Source organism: Triturus cristatus, chromosome 7 (genome assembly GCF_964204655.1).
Source record: "Triturus cristatus chromosome 7, aTriCri1.1, whole genome shotgun sequence".
Taxonomy (NCBI): domain Eukaryota; kingdom Metazoa; phylum Chordata; class Amphibia; order Caudata; family Salamandridae; genus Triturus; species Triturus cristatus.
The window spans coordinates 1,581,117,189-1,581,137,537 of record NC_140590.1 but is presented as its reverse complement, the minus strand read 5'-3'; the positions used below and the strand labels follow the sequence as shown (position 1 = coordinate 1,581,137,537).

The window sequence follows — 20,349 nt, the reverse complement described above, 5'->3', positions numbered from 1 at the left end:
CCCTATTTTTCACACTGTTTTTTAAGTCTTCACAAAAGATAGTTTTAATTCACACGTTTATACATTCTTTTTTGCACTCTGCCCCTCACTCTGACCACCATTGGATGATTACAACAGCTCTCGCTCCTCTCCTTCGGGAGAGTTGTACCCCACACTGTGTACCTTGCGGTCGCAGTGTGTAAGAGGGGACCCAATGATGAAGCATGTCACCTCTGGGTGAGTGAGGGTGCTCGTCTTTAAGACAATTACTGTCCAAATTCTCATTAGTCTATAAAAAAAAAAAATCTTTCTTTTGGTACTTGTTGTGAGTTCAGATTGCAGGGAGTGGTATCTTGAAGAAATGATCTCCTTTTTTGTGACCCTTTAGGTGAGTTTAGACCAAGAGTTTGACAGTGGTAGCTGCACCTTAATTAATGAGCACGTATAAACATTTTAGAAACATAAAAGATAGATTCACTCCTTTTGGGATAGACCAAGACTGTGATAGTGCTAATTGAGTGACTTTGGTTAGGAATCTGAAGGAAAGGGCAAGTAAAAAATGATGTCAACTTATGAGTAAGGGCCTGAATCAAAGCTCCCTCAAATATGTTTTGAAAACAACCGATCTGCCTATACACCTGTTTCTAGCTGAGACCTAAAACGCTGACCAAGATTTTCTCACATCAGTTCAGGGGAAGTTCACCTTACCTTTTTACCTTTTAGATTAAAAACTCTTTACACTCCTAGGTTACCCTGTGGCAGTTGAATTACAGTATTTTTTATTTGTATAAACCCTGCCTCTATTCTCCCCTTCTGGGCTCCTCTCTTTGACACACAGTTTGTGTGCTCTTAGTGAAACCAAGAGAAATAATTGAAAAACCAACCTTCAAGAAGAGAAAATAAACTGCAGAGCAACATTCGACTTAGTGACGGTCTAGAATGTTCGGGTCCTTGGTGACCAAGGAGACTACAACAATATTTTATAAAACTGCACAATGTTAGAATTCTGGAAATGTGCTCTGGTGGGAGAGAATAGCCGTGCTTTAGTTCCCCAGGTTATATTTAACGACTCGTCGAGAAGGCCACAAAAATGTCAACATTTCAAATCCTTCACATGAAATCTGCTTTAACACACTATTGTGTAAATGTTATTTTCGGTGGCAGGCTGTTTCCCTTGTGTGTTTTAAGTTTTCCCCTGCTCCTTCATGTGTTTTTCTTTCGCCTCCCAAGTTCTCATTTCCTCTTTGTAGGAATTATGACATCTTTATTTTCGCAATTGCTTCTGAAAAATACTGGCAAAGAAAGTACATCTTGCTTCAGTACCTACCCCAGTTTGCTTTTGTTTGAAACCACAAACGCTGCAGCACGCTTGCTTGCTTTCCAGGGCAGGTTGAAATTGCCAGCAAATTTGCAGAAGTCTTTTGTGGGCTGAATCAATAAATGTCAAACATAGCAAATCCAGTAACTTTCTAAGTTAACTTATATGAACCCATTAATATAACAGCATGCAGACGTTGTGTATTCATATGTAAATGAAACAAATGCATCCCAATTCCTCAAGAATTGAGACCGGAGAACCAGGTATGTGCTGCAACTTGGAATACTATTATTTTAGGACTGTACAGTAGACATTATATAGTTGCGCTGTAAAAAAAATATATTTCCTGCTTCTTGGCCGTATTATCCTTATTTTTAACTTTGTGCTATCTTAAATATTGAAATGATTATGCCGGCATGTCTCTGTAAGCCAATTAATAAGCGATGAGGTGTGAGCTGTTTTATCTTAGCAGCACCAACATATATTAAAGTTTATTAGCTGTGATTTATTTATAATGTGATTGCAGGAGAGATTTCAATCATATAATTTCCAAATATTGGCGACAAACCAAATTCTTAACTTGCACCTTGATTTTGATCAAATACTATGCCCTGTCAAGAAAATGTTCAGTACTTTACTTTCCACTGGGTGTCTTTTGTAGCCACTCCCATTAGTCCCGTAACAATACATTAGTGGTCTGTTCATTTCAGAGTTGATCAGTAAAAGAGATTCTCGGTGGATTTCGTCTCCCACAATTTAATTAATTGTTTTGGACGTCGATGGCTGTATATGCCCACTTGTTTCACCTATGTAGGAAGGGGCATGCCATCAGTCACCAATCACACTTTGGTGTCTTGTAATGTGTGGAAACCTGAATTTTCCTTTAAAATTAGATCACGTCCTGACGGAAATCACAAATCCATGATTCTGGTGTAATTCCTACCGATGTAACTAGCTTTGTGTCCAGACAGAAGGATGTTAGTAATAATGGCTGGAGTAGTCACTGGGCCAATGCACAGTTAGCAACTTTGATCCACAAGGGGTCAAGTTGTAATAGTCAAATATGCCACAGAGCTTTTTGGTTTGCCAGAGTTGAGCGCCAGAGTTGAGTTGAATATAAGATTCTTTGCCGTACCAATTGCCATTTAAGCCTGCCCCTAGACCGCTTAAGTGGTTCAGACACATAGCTAAGTCAAATGTGATCTCTGTGCTGCAGCCAAAGCTTTTCCATATAATCCAGCTCTGGTTCCAGAAAGATAACAACAGTACAAAGAATCCTGAAAGTAGGAAAAAGGACTGTAGGTGATATGTTTGGACTGAGCATCGAGAAGCGTGATAACAATGGGAGGTCTTTTCCAAGGCTAGTTTCAAGACTTACAGAGAACTATTCTGTAGATCAAGCCTTGGAGGTTGTGATTCAGTGGCTTGTATAATTTAGTAATCTATTCAAGGAGGGGTGGATAATCGGCGACAGCCTTCTTATAATCGACATGGTAAGCTGCAATTTGTGTTTTAGTCCTGATGATTATAAGAAAGCCGTACAAGCTCTAATAGCAATAAGAGCTCCGGTTTACGCTGGGTATCCCTAGACATTTTTTATGCAAACGAAAATCAATGCAACCCCTCCATTGCCTAATAGGGTCTTGTATCTCATTTTTGGGTCATTCACTTTTCCTAAGTGATGGTCTTCCTCTATTGCCTGATATTTTGAAAGGTGTTAGACAAGATTTTATGTTGTCGTCCCATCTTCCTTTGGATCCCCGCATAAAGCTCTTATGGAGAATTTTGCTGTGTAATGTGCAGGGGTGGGCCACTGACTCAGGCTTCCTGTCTGATATTCAATTTAGCTACCATGAAGGAACTGGCACTTTGGATCAGTGTCTGAAACAATTATTGGTGTCCTCCAGATGTGTCCCATGTAAGAGAGCCCCTCTTTATCTATCAATTAGGGACCTACCCTCTGCATTTCATTGCCTGGACAGGTTCAAACTGTTGGCGATTCTGGCCTCATTAGGACTAGGAAAGGAGATAGTTGCCATCTTAGCCGCTTGCATAATAAAGTTAGTGCCTCTGAGAGGTTTGTCAACAGGGAAGTGGGCACACTCCTGTAGCTTTGACAAAGGTGTTAGGCAAGACTATGTTTTAGCACCTTTGTATCTTACTATCACTATTTCTTAAGCTACAATAAATCTTGGCCATGTAATGCACTGTCTAAACGTAATTAAATTCAGCAAGAAAAAAAGATAGTGATAGTTGTGCAAGCTATCAGGATTGCAGGTATCAGTTAGGCCTCTGCTGCAAAGATATAGGGTAAGAGTTACTGGGCTGGTTAAATGTATCTGCACAGAGGTAGCCTATCGCAGAAGGGACTCTGCAAGGATTTGTACTGACCTAGGATAGGCTTTATAGTATTCGTGGACATTCATAGTCTTTAATGCTTTCCAGAAAATCTGTACTATATCAATTATAAGCACATTATAGGCTATATCTGCTTAAAGGGCAGTTTCGCTCCACTTAGGCCTATGGGGTCTAGTGAAGAATCAATATATGGAGAAACATGCACCACAAATTTGAATCTGCGGTCCCCATTAACCTACTCTACACCTTATGGGACTTCTTGAATTGCCATTTCTTTACTAGCTCAGTTCATAATGATTGACTCAGTTTCTGGGAAAGTAAGGAGTTGGGGAGGAAATCTACATCTGATAATTAGATTGTCACACTGCACCTTGGACAGCCCAGGCCCACTGGAATAAAAGAGGGAGCCAACCCTGGAGGGCCTCACCTTTGCAGTTTTGGTGAGAAGGGATCAGGCAGCTGGTGGCAGAGCTGAAGCCCTCAGTGGCTTTTAACAGAGAAAACATGAAGCCATCATCATGGATTGTCTCAGAATACAGTACAGGAGGATTGGAGCAGCAGTCGATGGATGATTTGGCATGCTAGGATTGGCCATGGGTGCCTGGCGTGTAGACCTTTACAACCCTACTTAAAATCCCCTCCACAATCGAGAGACAGTTGAGTAGATCCTGGACCTGAGAGCTACAATGGTGAAAGGATGCCCACCTGGGTGCCCTTCAATGATGGATTAGGATACGACCAGTGGGGTGGCCACCTATGCCCCTCTGGGTATCAATTGGGGGAAATGGACCTGCTGGGGGACTTTGGATGATTCCCCTAAAACTTCTGAAGACTGGCCCTTGACACTGCTGGTGACTTATAGGTGCCCTTGTCTTGCAGCCACCCAGGAGGCCAGGGAAAAAGGTGGCACTGGCACGGAGGGTGTACTGCTTCTGGCTGTGGAGTGGCTGTAGACACCACTCAAACAGCAGAAGAGAGCCTTAGACACACAGGCAGAGGGCCGGTCTGGGGCAGGAAGTAGTAAAAGTTCAGCTCTCCACATACGGGGGGAAGACAGGAGCCCTAAATAAACTGCTTCTGGTGGCCACCAGGAGTAAAATGAGCCACAGATTAAGAAAATTGATCTTATGGGGCCTGTGATATGCAGTTTTAAAAATTTGACTATTAAAACTGAAAAATGGACGCATAGCGCTCCACAGTACTTGCTAAGACTTACCCCCAGGTTGGACCTGGGCTTGATGGGCTGCGTATTATTAACTATTCAGTCTCCTGGGGAGTGGGGTTGTGTGGAGCCCCTTCCAGTAACAGAACTTCAGCCCTGGGGACCCCATCTACTGCGGCATGGTGCCTTCCATGGAGTTCAGGACGAGCCCATTCCCCTCCAGGAAACAGGAGGCCTCAATGAGGGAGGAGTCAGGCGCACCGACCTCTTGCCTCCCTGCCCGTTCTCATTGCGGCAGAGAAAATCTACAGTGCTCACAGTAAAGCGCTGCCTCTGCCCAGTGGGAGCACAGAAAGGAGGATGCTATCTCCCGCACAGCATAGCAACTGCATGCAGGGACCTGGCTGGGATCATGGGGGCCTTGCCATCCTCCTCGTGGTCCCCAGGGTGTCCTGAATCGTTCAATGCGCCCAAGAAAGCCGCATTCAGAAATAAACAGTCATCCACTCATAAAATATTCCTATCAGGCGGACTGATTTGACTATTTTCTTCTGCTTGTGGTGGCTTCATGATGGTAGAGACACCACCAACAACATTCTAAGCCTATGTGCTGGGCTGCAAGAGTTGCAGCTGCTCCCCAGGAATGTTTTAAAAAAAAATGATCCTAAATCTCCTGGGGGCTTAAATGGATGAGCCCAGTAGAGGCTTTCTTTGGTTTTTAAGCACTCCTTGAGCTTTTGCGCATGAGTTCAGCAGTGCCCCTAGTGGTTGATCCTGTGGATGCATTGTGTGGTCTGTTGAGTGTAAAGAATTACTCAGACACGTGGCTATGGTTGTTTTGAATACAAATGTTTTATTGACAGTATTGCTGATGAACACTGCAATGCTGTGACTTAAGTTACATTTGAGTATAGGGATTGTCCCCATTGGGGAAACCTTGCTGTTGCTGCCCGGCCGATCTGGAGTCTTTGCCTGCCGTCGTTGGATTGTGCCCCGTGCTGAGGGGAGGAACTTGCATCTTGCCGGACCCGCTGCGCGGGTCCCGCTGCGCTAGGAGTCACTGTGGGGAGGCGAGCTGAAAAAGAACTGAGCCCTCGTGAACCGGCAGGGCTGCGAGCAGCCCAGCAGGGACTCCATTGCCCAGGAGTCCCTGCGTGTCACACCTGTGGCCGCTCTCCCTGCCGGCCACGCCCCCCGACACCGTAAAAGCAGCCTGTGTTAGAAACACTGCGGGAAACCTTGCTGCTTGCTGTTGCTGCCCGGACGATCTGGAGTCTTTGCCTGCCGTCGTTGGATTGTGCCCCGTGCTGAGGGGAGGAACTTGCATCTTGCCGGACCCGCTGCGTGGGTCCCGCTGCGCTAGGAGTCACTGTGGGGAGGCGAGCTGAAAAAGAACTGAGCCCTCGTGAACCGGCAGGGCTGCGAGCAGCCCAGCAGGGACTCCATTGCCCAGGAGTCCCTGCGTGTCACACCTGTGGCCGCTCTCCCTGCCGGCCACGCCCCCCGACACCGTAAAAGCAGCCTGTGTTAGAAACACTGCGGGAAACCTTGCTGCTTGCTGTTGCTGCCCGGACGATCTGGAGTCTTTGCCTGCCGTCGTTGGATTGTGCCCCGTGCTGAGGGGAGGAACTTGCATCTTGCCGGACCCGCTGCGCGGGTCCCGCTGCGCTAGGAGTCACTGTGGGGAGGCGAGCTGAAAAAGAACTGAGCCCTCGTGAACCGGCAGGGCTGCGAGCAGCCCAGCAGGGACTCCATTGCCCAGGAGTCCCTGCGTGTCACACCTGTGGCCGCTCTCCCTGCCGGCCACGCCCCCAGCCCTGCCCCACCCCTAGATGACCAGCTGGAGTCACCGCTGCGCGGGAGCAAGCGGGAGCGACCGGGGCGAAGACCAGGCTAAGAGCGGGCCGTTTGAGGCCTGCGAGGACTGGACTGGGCCACCCTCTTTCGTTCTTTTCCCAACATTTCCTCGTCTGAGCCTAAATTGACAAACCATTCTATCATTTCATCCCCACTGTTGAGCCAGGGGGTTGCCCTTGTTGTTGTTGTTAAGTTATGTGCACTAGGTTAACACGGAGCAAGGCCGCCAAGGGTGGCCCTCCAATCAATGGCCCCATGGATGATTTCATCACCCGTACCAATATAGCCATAGACCATGAAATTTCTAAACTTCAGACTCGTGTCTCCCTGGAATTGGCAGCCGCCAGAAGACTGTCCCAGGTAATCGAACTCTCAAAAAAATCCTCCCTGGGCCACATAGCCACCGCGGTTACCCCGGAGCGTCCAGCCATTCCCCATTGTGTAGTCACTCAGGTTGATGTTCACCACACCCCGACTCTTCCCCCATTTTCCCCTACTTTAGTGCCACCGACTCAGGAAAGTGTAGTGAACCTACCTACCATTTCTCTCAAGCAGGATGTTAGTTTTAATTCCCCCACCCCTGTAATGTTTTCACCTAGGTGTATCACTAGTAAAGACAAACAGCCTAAAAGAAAATGCAATTCTTGGTCTGCTTACTGTCGTAAGAAGGCTAAAATTGCGGTTGCACAACAGCTGAAATTGATTAGTGTACCGGTATCCAATGCTATAGGAGGGTGTGTTTCCAGGGAACAACCACAATGTGAGGGAGCCAAAGAGGGGACAGCCACTGCTTCTTCCACCATCATGGCAGAGGATGAGGGCTTACACGTAGAGGGTCTGGAAAGGAATGAAGGGGAATTTATAGGTTTAGTTTGGGAAACTCTTAAGAAACTTCTCTCCCCCCTTGATCTTAGACTCTCACGCATTGAGAATAACTTGCTTGAGATGGAAAAGAGCATTATTGCCCTGGCCACTCTCGGCCTGAGAAGTCTAGAAAATCAGGGCTTTCCTGTAGTTGACCCACCACCTCAAGTTCTAATTTCACAAGCCCCGCAACCCCCCCCTCCAGTACCAGCTTTTGTACGGCCGGTTCCCAAACCGCGGACCGTGGGTGTGGATCATATTACCACCGCCCCCAAACTTAAGGCTCCCAAGCGCCCCACCCCTCAACCATCAGTCAAACCTAATGCAGGCGTCCCACATAGACACCCTCCCAGTGAAGTGGCGTACCAACCAACCCAGTGCCCTTCTGTCAAGAACAATTTTAGAGGGGGCTATATCGATCTCCCTCCAGAGGCCAATGATTATGTGGTTGTGTTGACGGGTGTCCCCCAGATTGGAAACGGACAATACGAGAACCACTGGTCTCTGAAGAACAAGATAATGCATTGGCTTAATGTGAATAGACCAATTCCCAATGGCCGGAGAAGCAGAGTCCTGATGGTACGTAGAATCCCCTGGGTGGGTCCCACAAGGAAAACCAGTTCCGGGGACTGTATAGTGGTGACCTTTGAGGACCCTCACATGGCACACCACATCTGTTCTTGGCCCATTGGTGAAGGTTCTCTTGTTATACCTAGGCCACTGTCCTTCTTTTATCCACCACGCCCTAGACATACACGGGAAGAGGACTGGTCATTAGTACACCACCACACTTGGAGGAGTCATCCTAATATCTACCAAGATTTCCCCTTAAACTGGAATGGCCTCCCAACCTCGAATAGGTTTGGTGGTCTTGAGGAGGTAGATTGACTCCCAAGGCAATCTGCTCTCCAAGCACCTTCACCACAGGTCCTAGGGCTCACAGAATCTTTTCCTGTGTTGATTGAACCTTCTGCTGTTAGCTCCCTAGGCCCAGAGGGAATGCCATTTGCTTTACCTACAGAGGGGGGATTGAACACGTCATGCACTTTAGGCTCCCAAGTCGTAGTGGAACGACTGGACTCTCCTCGTATGATTCCCTTGCCACCTACTCAGAATGTCCCAGCAGTGAGGAAGTTGACCGATGCAGCAATGGCTCCCTACCATCACCAGATTGAGCCACTGCATAGGTTAAATAGAACAGCTGCGGGGGTAGCAGGACCTGTGCTCAATCTGGCTATACCTGTTAACCCTTCAAGGCGGATTACCCCAGCCGAACCCTTGTTAAAGATCATAAGTTGGAATGTGGCAGGGCTCGCCCGTAACTTTGAAATTCCCGAATGGAATCCCTTTTTAGACCCTTATAACATCTGTCTCTTGCAGGAAACCTGGTGCCTAGAACCCAGGCACAGAGTAGGCTTCACGACCTACTTTGTCCCAGCTTCCCAACAACATGGATGCAAAGGTCGCCCGTCTGGTGGCCTTCTTATATGGGTCAATATCGCACTAGGTTTAAGTGTAAGCCAAAAGTCCACTCATTCTCCTGACCTTCAGAGGATAACTATACTATGCCCAGGGGGAAGGAAGTTAGAAGTTTTTAACCTCTATCTAAGGGGGGCCAGGGGTGGGGTATCATCTCTATCCTCTACAGGTTTAAACAGTGATCTAGCCGCCTGCAGCATTGATTCTTACGTTCTTCTTGCAGGCGACTTCAACTGCTGCTTTGAACCATTGGCTAGGGAGGACATTCTGGACACTTGGGATGAGGACACAAGGAGAGGTATCCCCACCCTGACCCTAGACCCGATTCCTAAATGGACGCAGAGTGCGATAGACATCAATGCACTCTGCTTGGAACACGACCTAAGACCAACTAATGGACGATCCAAATCGGATCCTATGGGTGCGCACACCTACAACAGGATGGGACATACCTCCAGAATAGACTATATCATGCTGAATTACAATCTATGGTCATTCCACTATGACATGGAGGTTATAGCGTTTTGTGATAGTGACCACAATCCTCTCTCTCTTACTCTGATTCCGCCTTGGCAGGTCGGGAACCTAGCCAAGTTTCCCCACAAGTGGAAAACCTCCCATGAACTTGTACCTTCAAACTGTGGCAGGCGCCTAAAGTGGGCTAAAGCAGCGGCGGATGAGGAAAGGATGGCTCAGGCAGGGACCATCATGTTAGCGGTGGGGTCGTGCCTCGATGCCTTAGATGTCACCAGCCAATTTGTTTTACCGATATTCACAGAAACCATTGTGGCATTAAGCGATCTGTTTATTATATCCCAAACCAGCGCGAGGGTTGCTGTGAAAGGTGCTTCTAGGGCAAGAGATAAGTGGTATTCCTCCAAATGTCGGGTTGCTAAGGGGGAACTCCTTTCCGCAGTGAAAAGCAAGGATCCAGGCAATATCAGACTAGCGAGGAAACTTTACAAAAAAGTTGTAGCTGAGGCTAAGGAGGCTCATGAATACAGTTTTTGGCGGGATCTAGTGGAGGCAAGTACCAGGAAAGATTCCAAGGGGTTTTGGGATCTGTTGAGAGCCAGGGACAAACCTCTTGATCTTCAGTTTACCTGTAATATCCCTGGTGATGTCTGGTTTGCCTACTTTTCCAAACTGTATTCTGTTCCACGGGGGGCTCCCCAACTTAGCATGGGTCTTCTTGCCAGTTTTCCAGCTGAGATTTCATTTAACGACTGCCCCTTCAGCACTGAGGAAGTTGAAAGGGCAATCAGGTGTATTGTATCTAATAAGGCTGCAGGTCCTGATGGAATTCCGGGTGACCTGTTGAAGAAATACCCATCACTGTGGAGTAGACCAATTGCCTCACTCTTGAATGAGGCTTTGCTGGGAGGTTCTCTCCCTGATTCATGGAGGGGCGCTGAGGTCGTCCCTATTTTTAAGAAAGGCTGCCGGGACGACCCAGCTAACTATCGCCCTATTAGTCTGCTTGACTCAACACAAAAGGTTGCGGGCAAAGTGGTACTAGGTAGGATCTTGCAGTGGGCCGAAGAAAACCAGGTTCTGTCAGATTTCCAGGCAGGTTTTAGAACAGGGATAGGCACCATCGAGCAGACATTTCGCCTTCTAATGATATATTGGAAAGTGGTTGTGCTGGGTGGGGGCAGCTTGTATCTAGTCTTTATAGACTTGCGAACTGCCTTCGACCTGGTCCCACGAGCCCAATTGTGGAATGTCCTCGATAGGTTGGGCATACCCCCTTACTTGTTGGCTTTGCTCATAAAGTTTCATGAAAGCAACTTTGCTCAGATTAGATGGGGTACCCAGGGGGAAAAAACATCTCGTATTCCCGTAGATAGGGGCGTCCGCCAGGGGTGTGTGCTTGCCCCCACTCTGTTTTCTCTCTATGTTAACGGAGTGGTGGAGCATCTGCTTCAACACCCGTCAGATGCACCATCCCTGGCTGGCAGGAAAGTCCCTACGCTCCTATTTGCGGATGATACCCTCCTAATTTCAAAATCACCAGCAGGTATCCAAAAGTTGCTTTCTAGTTTCAAGGCCTTCTGTGACATCAAGGGCCTGTCCATAAATATAAGCAAGACCAAATTCCTTGTTCTTAACCCCCCCAGGAAATCTGTTGTCCCTCCTGTTTTAGACTCTGTTCCACTCGAAAAAGTCAAAGAATTTGACTACCTAGGCATTCGACTCTGTGACAATATGAGTTGGAAGGGGCACCACCAAAAGGTGTTTCTGACCCATAAGAGGGTTGCAGGGGCCCTGCTCAAAGAACATCGTGCCTCATCCTTAAAACCTATTGGGGCACTACTAGACATTTACAGGGCAAGGGTGGTGAGTGCAGCATTGTATGGCGCGGAATTGTGGGGCATACAGAGAGTCGACATCTTAACCCACCTCGAAAACAACTTCCATAAAGATCTTATGAAGTTACCCCACAGTACCCCTACAATCCCCCTCTTGCTAGATGCAGGTACACGCCCAATTTGCGAGCAAGCTAGGCTACGCCCCCTTTTATTATGGGCCAGGATATGGAACGTCCCTGAACTGAGTAGCTATGCTGATGCCCTAAGCGAACTCTTATCCCTATCAGGCTGGCATAAGGTAACCTGGCTCAGGGAGGTTAAGCGACTTCTTTATGAGTTGGGTTTAGGAGACGCTTGGGTCAACAGAACAACACCTTCAAAACAAATGCTAAAGAAGGCTTATTGGTTTTGGGTGGATAACCAGAGATTGTGCAACCCTAAACATTGTAAATCTGTTGCCCAGTTCCTGCTAGTTAAGGAGCTCCCCCTTAGAGAACCTTATCTGGTCTTAATCCATAACTCGGGCGAAAGAGCATTGTACTTTAAATTTAGGGTGGGTGTACTTCCCTTAGGATTATTAACTTCCACCTGGAAACCTCCATTTCAAACTATACCTTATTGCCCCTTCTGTGACTCAAGGGTTGAGTCCATAGCTCATCTGTTGTTTGAGTGCCATGCTTATGCTGTGCCTAGGTTGAGATGGTTGAAGCCCCTATGTAGGAGTCTGGGCACAAGATCACATTTGGAAGCCTTACGCATATTGCGTTCAGATGCCCGTCCCTTTTTTGCCTGCTGTATGGCTAAATTTCTGGGCTGGGCTTGGAGGATAAGAACTGCAAAGAAACAGTTGATACAGTAATGTGCTTCGGCCTGTACTGGCTCTTAAAATTGGCTACCATTTTACTTTTTTTTTTTTAACGCCACTGTTGATTCTGTAGGCTTTTATACTGTGCTTTGTCAAACTGTTTTTTTTCTATTGATGTAATGTATTGCTTTTATGATATGTTTTTATATCGAAATAAAGCTTCAATCAATCAAAAAACCCATTGGTTTTAATAGTGATACACTGGTAAATTATAATGAGGCTGTTTTATTACTATGGTGACACCCTGACAACGTCAGGAGGACTGGCCTATTTATTTCTAATGACACCCCTTATATTGTGATGTCACATCTGGTATAGGCTGGGGCTGATTATGGGATTCAGGGCCACTGGGGTGAAATGTGATATGAGTGTGTCTACAAAGGCATTTCCATCTACCTGATGGGTATATTTATTATGTAATGTGCAGTATTTAGTAGCATCTGTGTAATAAAGCACTTTTCCTTTTTAAAAGAAAAAAACACACTGATTGTACATTAATGTGAGTGTTGTTTTGTGCCAGTGAATTTGGATATCTAGCACACCCCCCCTCCCCTCAGTAGGCCGTGGACTACTCTGCTTCGCTATCCTGAGAGAGGCAAGTGCTACAACTGGTTCCCAGTAATGAGACAATTGTGGCATTATTAGTTATGAAGAACTCTTATCCTTTGGAGCTAATAACCCAGTTTCTTACACGCACTGTATATCCAAGTTCAGATCACGGCCTTGGCTCAACATTGTGCTATTCTGGCCAAATCACTTGATCTCCCTGTACCTTCAAAAATATTGACTTTATTGTGCGTAATGTATTACTATAATTCCCACTTGATGTACATGATCTTGTAGATTGTTCATCAACTGCCGATATAGTGTACGGCGCACTTGCTTCATTGCACTCAATAAATACCAATACATACATAAGGATTAAACACTATTTACCATGCCTGTCACGGGAGGCTTATAGTGGAAGACTGGGCTACCTGCCTTCCACTTGGTTTTTCATCGCATATCCCCAGAAATTGTAAGTGCTTCTTCACACTAATTGGGGTTAGCTCTGTGCCCAAAACACCATCTTTACTATTTCAACTCGAGGCTTTTCTTCATGCCATTGTCTTTTTTTAATCCTTCTCTAGAAGGCTGTGAGATCTGTCAAGAAGACACATAGTCTAGTTCGATGCACCACAGATGTATTGTACCTTCATGCCTTAGTCCCTCTAGAGTGCCTAGGCACAGAGCAGGAAGATGATGAACTAGCTGAACTTGGGGCTAAGTAGCCCCCACATGTGATTTGGAGCTGTTGAGATGGGTTACCCTATTGGTCTGGAACTATATTACATTTTCAAACTTAATTACATTTCTATGTGCTTGGAAAGTAAAGATTCAGATGCCTGCATTTTTTTCCTGAATAAGTAGAATAGATATGTTTGTGAAATATTTAAATCATAAATGGATTGGCATGTTTATCATGTCTTTGCCAAATAATTCACGTTCAGTAATGGCTTCAGTTATTTATGTATGCATGGGCCATTCCAAGGCTAGGTAAAATGTTAAATCATGTAATCTGCTGGCCCACTGGAATTATGCAGCAGGGCAGCACCAAATTAGGCAGCATGGTTCACTAAATTATGCGCCAAGAAAAGGCAAATTATGCGGCATAATGCAGCACATTTTTTATAGTATGCATTACTTTGTCATTTTTATTCAAGGTAATACTGTTGCTAATACTATCAGTTACTACCAAATACAGAAATAAGCAAATGAAAGATGACCAATTCACTTTCGCTAATGGCCATCTACTGCTCGGAAACACGTTGCCACATTGTTAGTAACTTTTGATCCATTTGAGACAGAAGCTAATTTTGTTGTTGAAATGTGCAGATTAGGCAGCAGGTGATGATTATGTGGGAAATGCGGCAAATGCATAGTTATGTGAAAAAAGGTGCGGCCACAGAATTGCATAATTCCAGGGGCCCTGGCTATAGTGCCCTCTACTCTCGCAGAAATGCACAGGTGATCAGGTGAAAGCTGCCGCTTGGAAAGACGGAGTCGTTTCTTGAACCTCACGTAGGAACTAAGATTGTAGATTTCATAATGGGCAGTCTTGAATCTGATCTGAGGCAGGTCTTGTTTTGACAGCAGTAATGGCAGAATCAGTATTATCATTACTCTAATTCTCCCTTCCTCTTCCCAGTACTTGTGTTTCTTTCTCCCTCCCAGAGGTGATTGATTGGTGATTCTGTGTGATGCTTTGCATGGTATGGTTGTAGGGCAGGATGCCTGACCTTTTCAAGGGCAGCAACTGATGTGTCGGGCCGCTCCTCCGTAATGGCGGAGGAGCGTTGACCCACTGGTCAGCCGTTCAGCAGTCAAGCAAAAAATAAAATGACCACCGACTGAGTGAGCCGATGCCAGCAGTGTAGGGAGGGGTGGGCGGGGCATAACAGGGAGGAGTGGTAGGCGCACTGTAAATGCGCATGGCTATTTGGCCGACCGACTTAGGCCGGACAAACAGACATGCCCACTTAGGTTTCTCCAACCCAGCCGTGATGCCCAACCGGTTGAGGAAATGTCACAGATTCCTAGTCACTGTCTGAGAGGCAAACCACACTGCTCAGACCAATCCTGGCACTGCTCTCATGCTAAGTGTAGCTTGAGACAGCGCCGGGATTGGGTGGGGAGCCCGTGCCCCGGTGCATGATGGTAGGAGAGCCAAAGAAGGTAAGTTTAAAAAAAAAAAAGAATTATTATCCTCCCTAATCCAACCCCCACCCCCCCCCCCCCCCCCCCCACACACACACTTTAGCATTGCAGCAGCCGCCACTGTGACGCGTGGCCTCCGGAGGTACAGGAGACAAACTACTGTTCCAAAGATTTAGGGACCTTTCCAAGAGGCACCAGTCCAGAGGAAGGAGACAGTCTTCCTCATAAAGAATGGGATGCGGAAGGGGGTGAGGAGGTCTACAGGTCGACTCTTGCTGTCCACACTTGTTGGGTGACAAAGAGTTCATTTTGCTCGGAAAGAGTTTAACAGTTCGTTTATTGAGTTTTTTGTAGCGCCTGGAGGCACCTGGGGTTTGCTGGCTGCGTAGCAGTCATTGGCTCGCTCAACATCTTGCACACTCGCTTAAACACTCACCCATTTACTCTCCATGACCCTTTCAGTCACAGGTTACTCCTGCACACAAACTGTCTCCCCCTTCGTCCTTTGTGTCTGCAGCAGTGCCAAAATGGCGATAGATGATGATTGGCGGTTTAGGCTATTAACCAATTCATGAACCGGTCTCCGTCTGATTCTGCAGCAGTGCCGATTGTTAAGGACGGGACAAAGACTTTCTCAGTGACAGAGTTTATTACTAATGAAGCATAATTACTATTTACTGCTTTATGCCTTGATGTAACGGCCCTGGCTGACCGAGGATTCGTTTATGGGAAGTCTGTGCACTGGTGGAACATATCAGGGCACACGTAAGCTGTGTATATACAATCCTGCACCCGCCGTTTAATTTATTTATCATTAATTATAATAATAAAAAATATAAGGGCAGGCGCAGAAAGTTTATTCCAGGAGCCTGGTACCAACAATGCTGATTGACAGGGTTAACGCATATCGATGCTGCACAGTCTTTATTCCAACTAAGGGCACTTTCTTCCGCTGCTCTACACTTCTGTTTCTCTGTTTTATCCTTGAAGGTTCTTTTTTTATTCCTTCTTTCTTCAGTTTCCTATCTTTCTCCTCCTCCCTCTTCTGGCTTTCTCACTCTTGCTCCTAGTAAATGTTTGATGAAAAACATGCCCTGATCCCCCAGAAATGAGTGTCAGTGCCCACCTCTTCCAACCATCTGCACAAATTAAGCATTAATCATGATTCGGTCTATAACCTTGATATCTGTGTTATTGTTTCGGATATTCGCGATATCGTGGTAAAAGAGACTGCTGCAGGTCTCAGTTGCCTGGGGCTATACCGAGGAAGAAGAAAGTGTCCTTTTCAGTTTGAATTTCTGAACCACTTCCATCCCTTGCCCTCTGTGTGCCAGCATTGTATGTGTCTGAATGCAGCCTCATTTGTATTGCAGGTCTGAAGCTGGGCATGGAACGGGATGCCTACGTAATGATAGCGGAGAAAGGGGAGAAGCTGTATCACATGATGATGAACAAGAAGGCCTGCCTCATCCGAGACAGGAGGAGAAAGTTCAGCACGGTTCCCAAGTGCTTTCTTGGCAAGTACGTCCCGTTTGATTGAAAAGAGCTTTTCGTCCCAATTAACCAAAAGGGCTTGTGTGGTTTGCATTCCTTCTTTTGCTTTGCCAGATCAGATATGCTGTGATGGAGATGAATTACTGGAATTATCCCTCATTACCTCCTCAACCTGCTCAAATTAATCATCATTGCATTTTAGGTTAGGTTTTCCTTGCAGTAAAAAAACATCTTTGCCCGTATAGTCTATTCTCAAAACAATTGTGTAAGTTGTTCCAGATGGAGAGCAGTGAGAAAATGGGAATAAACTGTGATGAATGGTTTATTTAGAGGGTGGCGTAGCGTTCATCTGGGATGTCTGCCCCACTTTGTTGGCGGTGTTACTTTGGTTGTATGTCACTACTTTGAGATGCCACTACAATGCCGCCACCGCATTAAAATAATGTTTGCTGACAATACCATTACTGAGAGTACCACTACGTCCCAAAAGGTAAGTACTTACCCTATCCATAAAACGTAACCTAATCCTGCCTCTAAATCGTATCCTAAGAGTAGCATTAAGCCTCTTCCCCAACCCTATTAACTTGTACACAAGCTTAAACCCTACGCCTAACGATACAATGTATGCTAACGCTATCCACAAACTCTACTCTTATCTTTACTGTATCCCTATCATTCCTAATACATTTAACCCCAACCCTAAGGGTAAATTCACTCTACCATCAACCTAACCCATATCCTAGTCCAAAACCTATCCCTTAATCTAACCATGAATTTAACACCCTTTCCATAATCCTAAACCTTAACTCAGAGCTTTACCTTAATCCCAAACGTGTCTCTTAATCTAAACCTAATCACCAAACCCAACATTAAGCCATAACCACAACCCTAAACCCAACAAAAAACCTTACTCTGAGAATAAAACCAAGTCTCGTCCTAGTACAAGGCCAAGCCCACCCTATATATTATCAACCCTAGCCCAAACCCTATGCCCAACCATAACAATACACTGTCAGCTAATCATAGACTTTACTCTAATCCAAGTTCTAATACTAAATGTACCCCCAGATTTAACACTAAGGCTACACTACCAGGAGGAGCCTAGCGCGCAACCAAGATGGCCGCATAGGTGCGAGGCTCCCGAGGACCTCCGCAACCTCCTACGTTTATCCTGTCTTCATCCTGCATCGGTTGAGAGGACTGTCAGTGAGCCTGAGCCGAGGTGGTACCCGTTTCCCGTTTTCGAATCGGACCTCGGGTGCCGGAGTGAGCACCGATTGAAGTTTGCGGCCTACTTCTCTCCTGACCCCGGATTCGCGTTTGGGGGCGACCCAGTGGCAAAGTGAACAACAACGGCGGGCTGGGCCTGGCGAGTTGCGTACCCCACACTTTCACTTTCACTTTCGCGCCCCCTTGCCGTTTTCGCAAGTGGGATCGCGGCGCTCTTTGTGTTGGGGTGGCCTCGCTGGGAGACCCTGCCTGCCTGCCTGCTGTGGCCCGCTCTGCCGTCCTGGGGTGGCCCCCCGGAGCTCGTGGCCTTGATTGCTTGCCCTCCACGGCGTGGCTGGTGCGGGTGTGAGACCCGCGACGATGGCCACGAAACAGGATGGGGATCGGTTGAAGGCCAAGTCGACCCGGCGTGGCGCCGCACATCAGGCCAACATCATGGACCGCCACACCCTCCCGAAGGGGTCTCCCGGCGGACCGCACAAGTCCTCTGAGTGCCCCCCGGATGCCCCGGATTTGCCCACGGATCTGACTCTGCAAGACGTCATGAGCGCCATTGCTGAGATGAAGGCCTCGGTGGGCCAGCAGTTCGACACTTTAGCGCACAAAATCGACGCGGTCCTCGTTGATGTCAACCTTGTGAGAGCTGATCTCTCTAAGACCAACGACCGGGTCGATTCTTTGGCCCACACCGCGTCGGGCCTCACGGCTGAGGTGGCGGCCCTTCAAACGGAGGTGCACCGGCTCCGTCAGGCGAGTGCGCTCATGGATCGGCGCCTGGAGGACTCCGAGAGCCGGGCCCGGAGGAATAATATCCGCATCATCGGAGTACCCGAGGGACGGGAGGAGTCGGCGGCGGATCTCTTTGTGGAGGACCTGATCACTACCCATCTCCAGCCTCGGGGACTGAGTAAATTCTTTGCCGTGGAGAGGGCCCATAGAGTTCCCGGGGGAAGACCGAAGGTCGGAGCCCCTCCGCGGCCTCTTATTGCCCGTATTTTTAACTTTCGGGACAGGGATGCGATTTTGCAAGCATCCAGACTGCAAGGGCCGATTAAGCTGGAGAACATGGAGGTGAACTTTTATCCTGACTTCACCCAAGCGGTCCAGAAGCAGAGACTGAGCTTCCTGGGCGTCAAGCGGCGGCTTCGGGGCATGAACTTAAAATACGCCATGCTCTTCCCGGCCAGGCTGCGAGTGGAGGTGGATGGTCGCACTCACTTTTTTGACCGTCCTGAAACGGCCGGGGACTGGCTGGACACTTTGTCTGGGGGTCATGATCGGGATGGCGGGGTGGGGGGCTGCGGGAGGAGCCGGCCCACTGGACCGGGTCTGAGGTGCTGATGCTGGGACTCAATCCGGACGACGATGCTGCCACTTTCGGCCAAGCTTAGGGTCTTTCGTTTGTTGTACTCGTCTTCCCTCCTTTGGAGGCGGTGCGGGGTCTTGAGGGGGTACTCTTTCCTCCTCTAGGGGGTCTAACTAGTTCCAATTATATAGGGGCGACAGGCACACTGCAAGTTGGGGGGGCTGTCTGGGCTCATGCAGGGGTGCAGGGAGGGGGGAGTTTTGTTGGGGCGGTTGGGTTGGGGTGGGGTATTGTTCATTTGTACCACAAGGCAAAAGTATCGTTGTGCTATTCCTAAAGTGCTCCCGGGGGGACGATTGATCGCTTTCGGCTATGATGTGGGGTAGGGGACTGAGTCTTTTGTCCTGGAATGTTAATGGACTGGGGGACAGGATAAAACGGGGTGTGGTCCTGCAGTTCCTGAAACTAATTTCACCTGACATAGTTTTTCTGCAGGAGACACACCTCATTGGCAACTCCTTTCGTGCTATGAATCGACGGGGCTACCGCCTTCTGGCCCATTCGGGCTTCACGTCTGGTTCAAGGGGTGTGGGCATCATGGCCAAGACCTCGCTCCCGTTGGAAGTTGATGAGGTGCTCCATGATGATAGGGGACGTTACACGGTTCTGGTGGGTAGAATGGAGGGCAGAGTGATTGTTTTTGTTTCTGTCTATGTCCCGCCAGGGTTGCAGACGACCACCTTTGCGGATCTGGGGCGCCTCCTCCTTAGCCTTCCGGAGGGGATTCTAGTGATTGGGGGGGATTTTAACGCTGTGGTTTCCGGAACTGAGGACCGTCACCCCCCTAGGGATCTCCCCCGTGCCCAAGCGTGGTTGTCTGGCCTCTTGGATACCTTGGGGCTGGTGGATTGTTGGCGTTTGAAACATCCTACGCAGATACAGTACACCTTTCATTCCGGGGCCCATGGCAGTCTCTCAAGGCTAGATTATGTCCTGGTCCCGGCGGCGCATGCGGGGAGGATCGGGGAGGTGCGCCATTTGGCGCGGGGTATTTCAGACCACTCCCCGCTCTTGTTGCACTTCGACATTCTCCCGAGGGGAGAGGGTAGGGTGGTCCCGATTAATCCCTGGTACCTGCGTGACCCCACCATTCGCGCAGAGTTGGTTAAGTCCCTTAAGCGATATTTTGACGATAATGTGGGGTCTGTGTCATCGGCGGTCTCTCTGTGGGAGGCGTTCAAGACGGTACTTCGGGGGGAGGCCCTGTCCCTTATTTCCCATTCCCGGAGGCGCGAGCGGGAGGAGGTGACCCGTGTTGAAACTGAGATAACCGAGTTGGAGAGTGACCTAGAATGTGGGGTGACGGATGACAAATTACATGTTCTCCGACTCAAGCAGGCGGCCTATAAGGCCCTCGTCACGGAGGCG

General features: G+C 47.9%; 1 protein-coding gene across 1 annotated transcript in view; it reads left to right on the top strand.

Annotated features, from left to right (window-relative positions):
* Positions 1–20,349, top strand: part of PREX1 (phosphatidylinositol-3,4,5-trisphosphate dependent Rac exchange factor 1) — an 824,667-nt gene that overhangs the window by 484,752 nt on the left and 319,566 nt on the right. Inside the window, exon 11 of the mRNA XM_085619426.1 lies at positions 16,265–16,412. Within this exon, the coding sequence (XP_085475552.1) occupies positions 16,265–16,412 (148 nt within the window). The remainder of the gene's footprint in view (positions 1–16,264; positions 16,413–20,349) is intronic.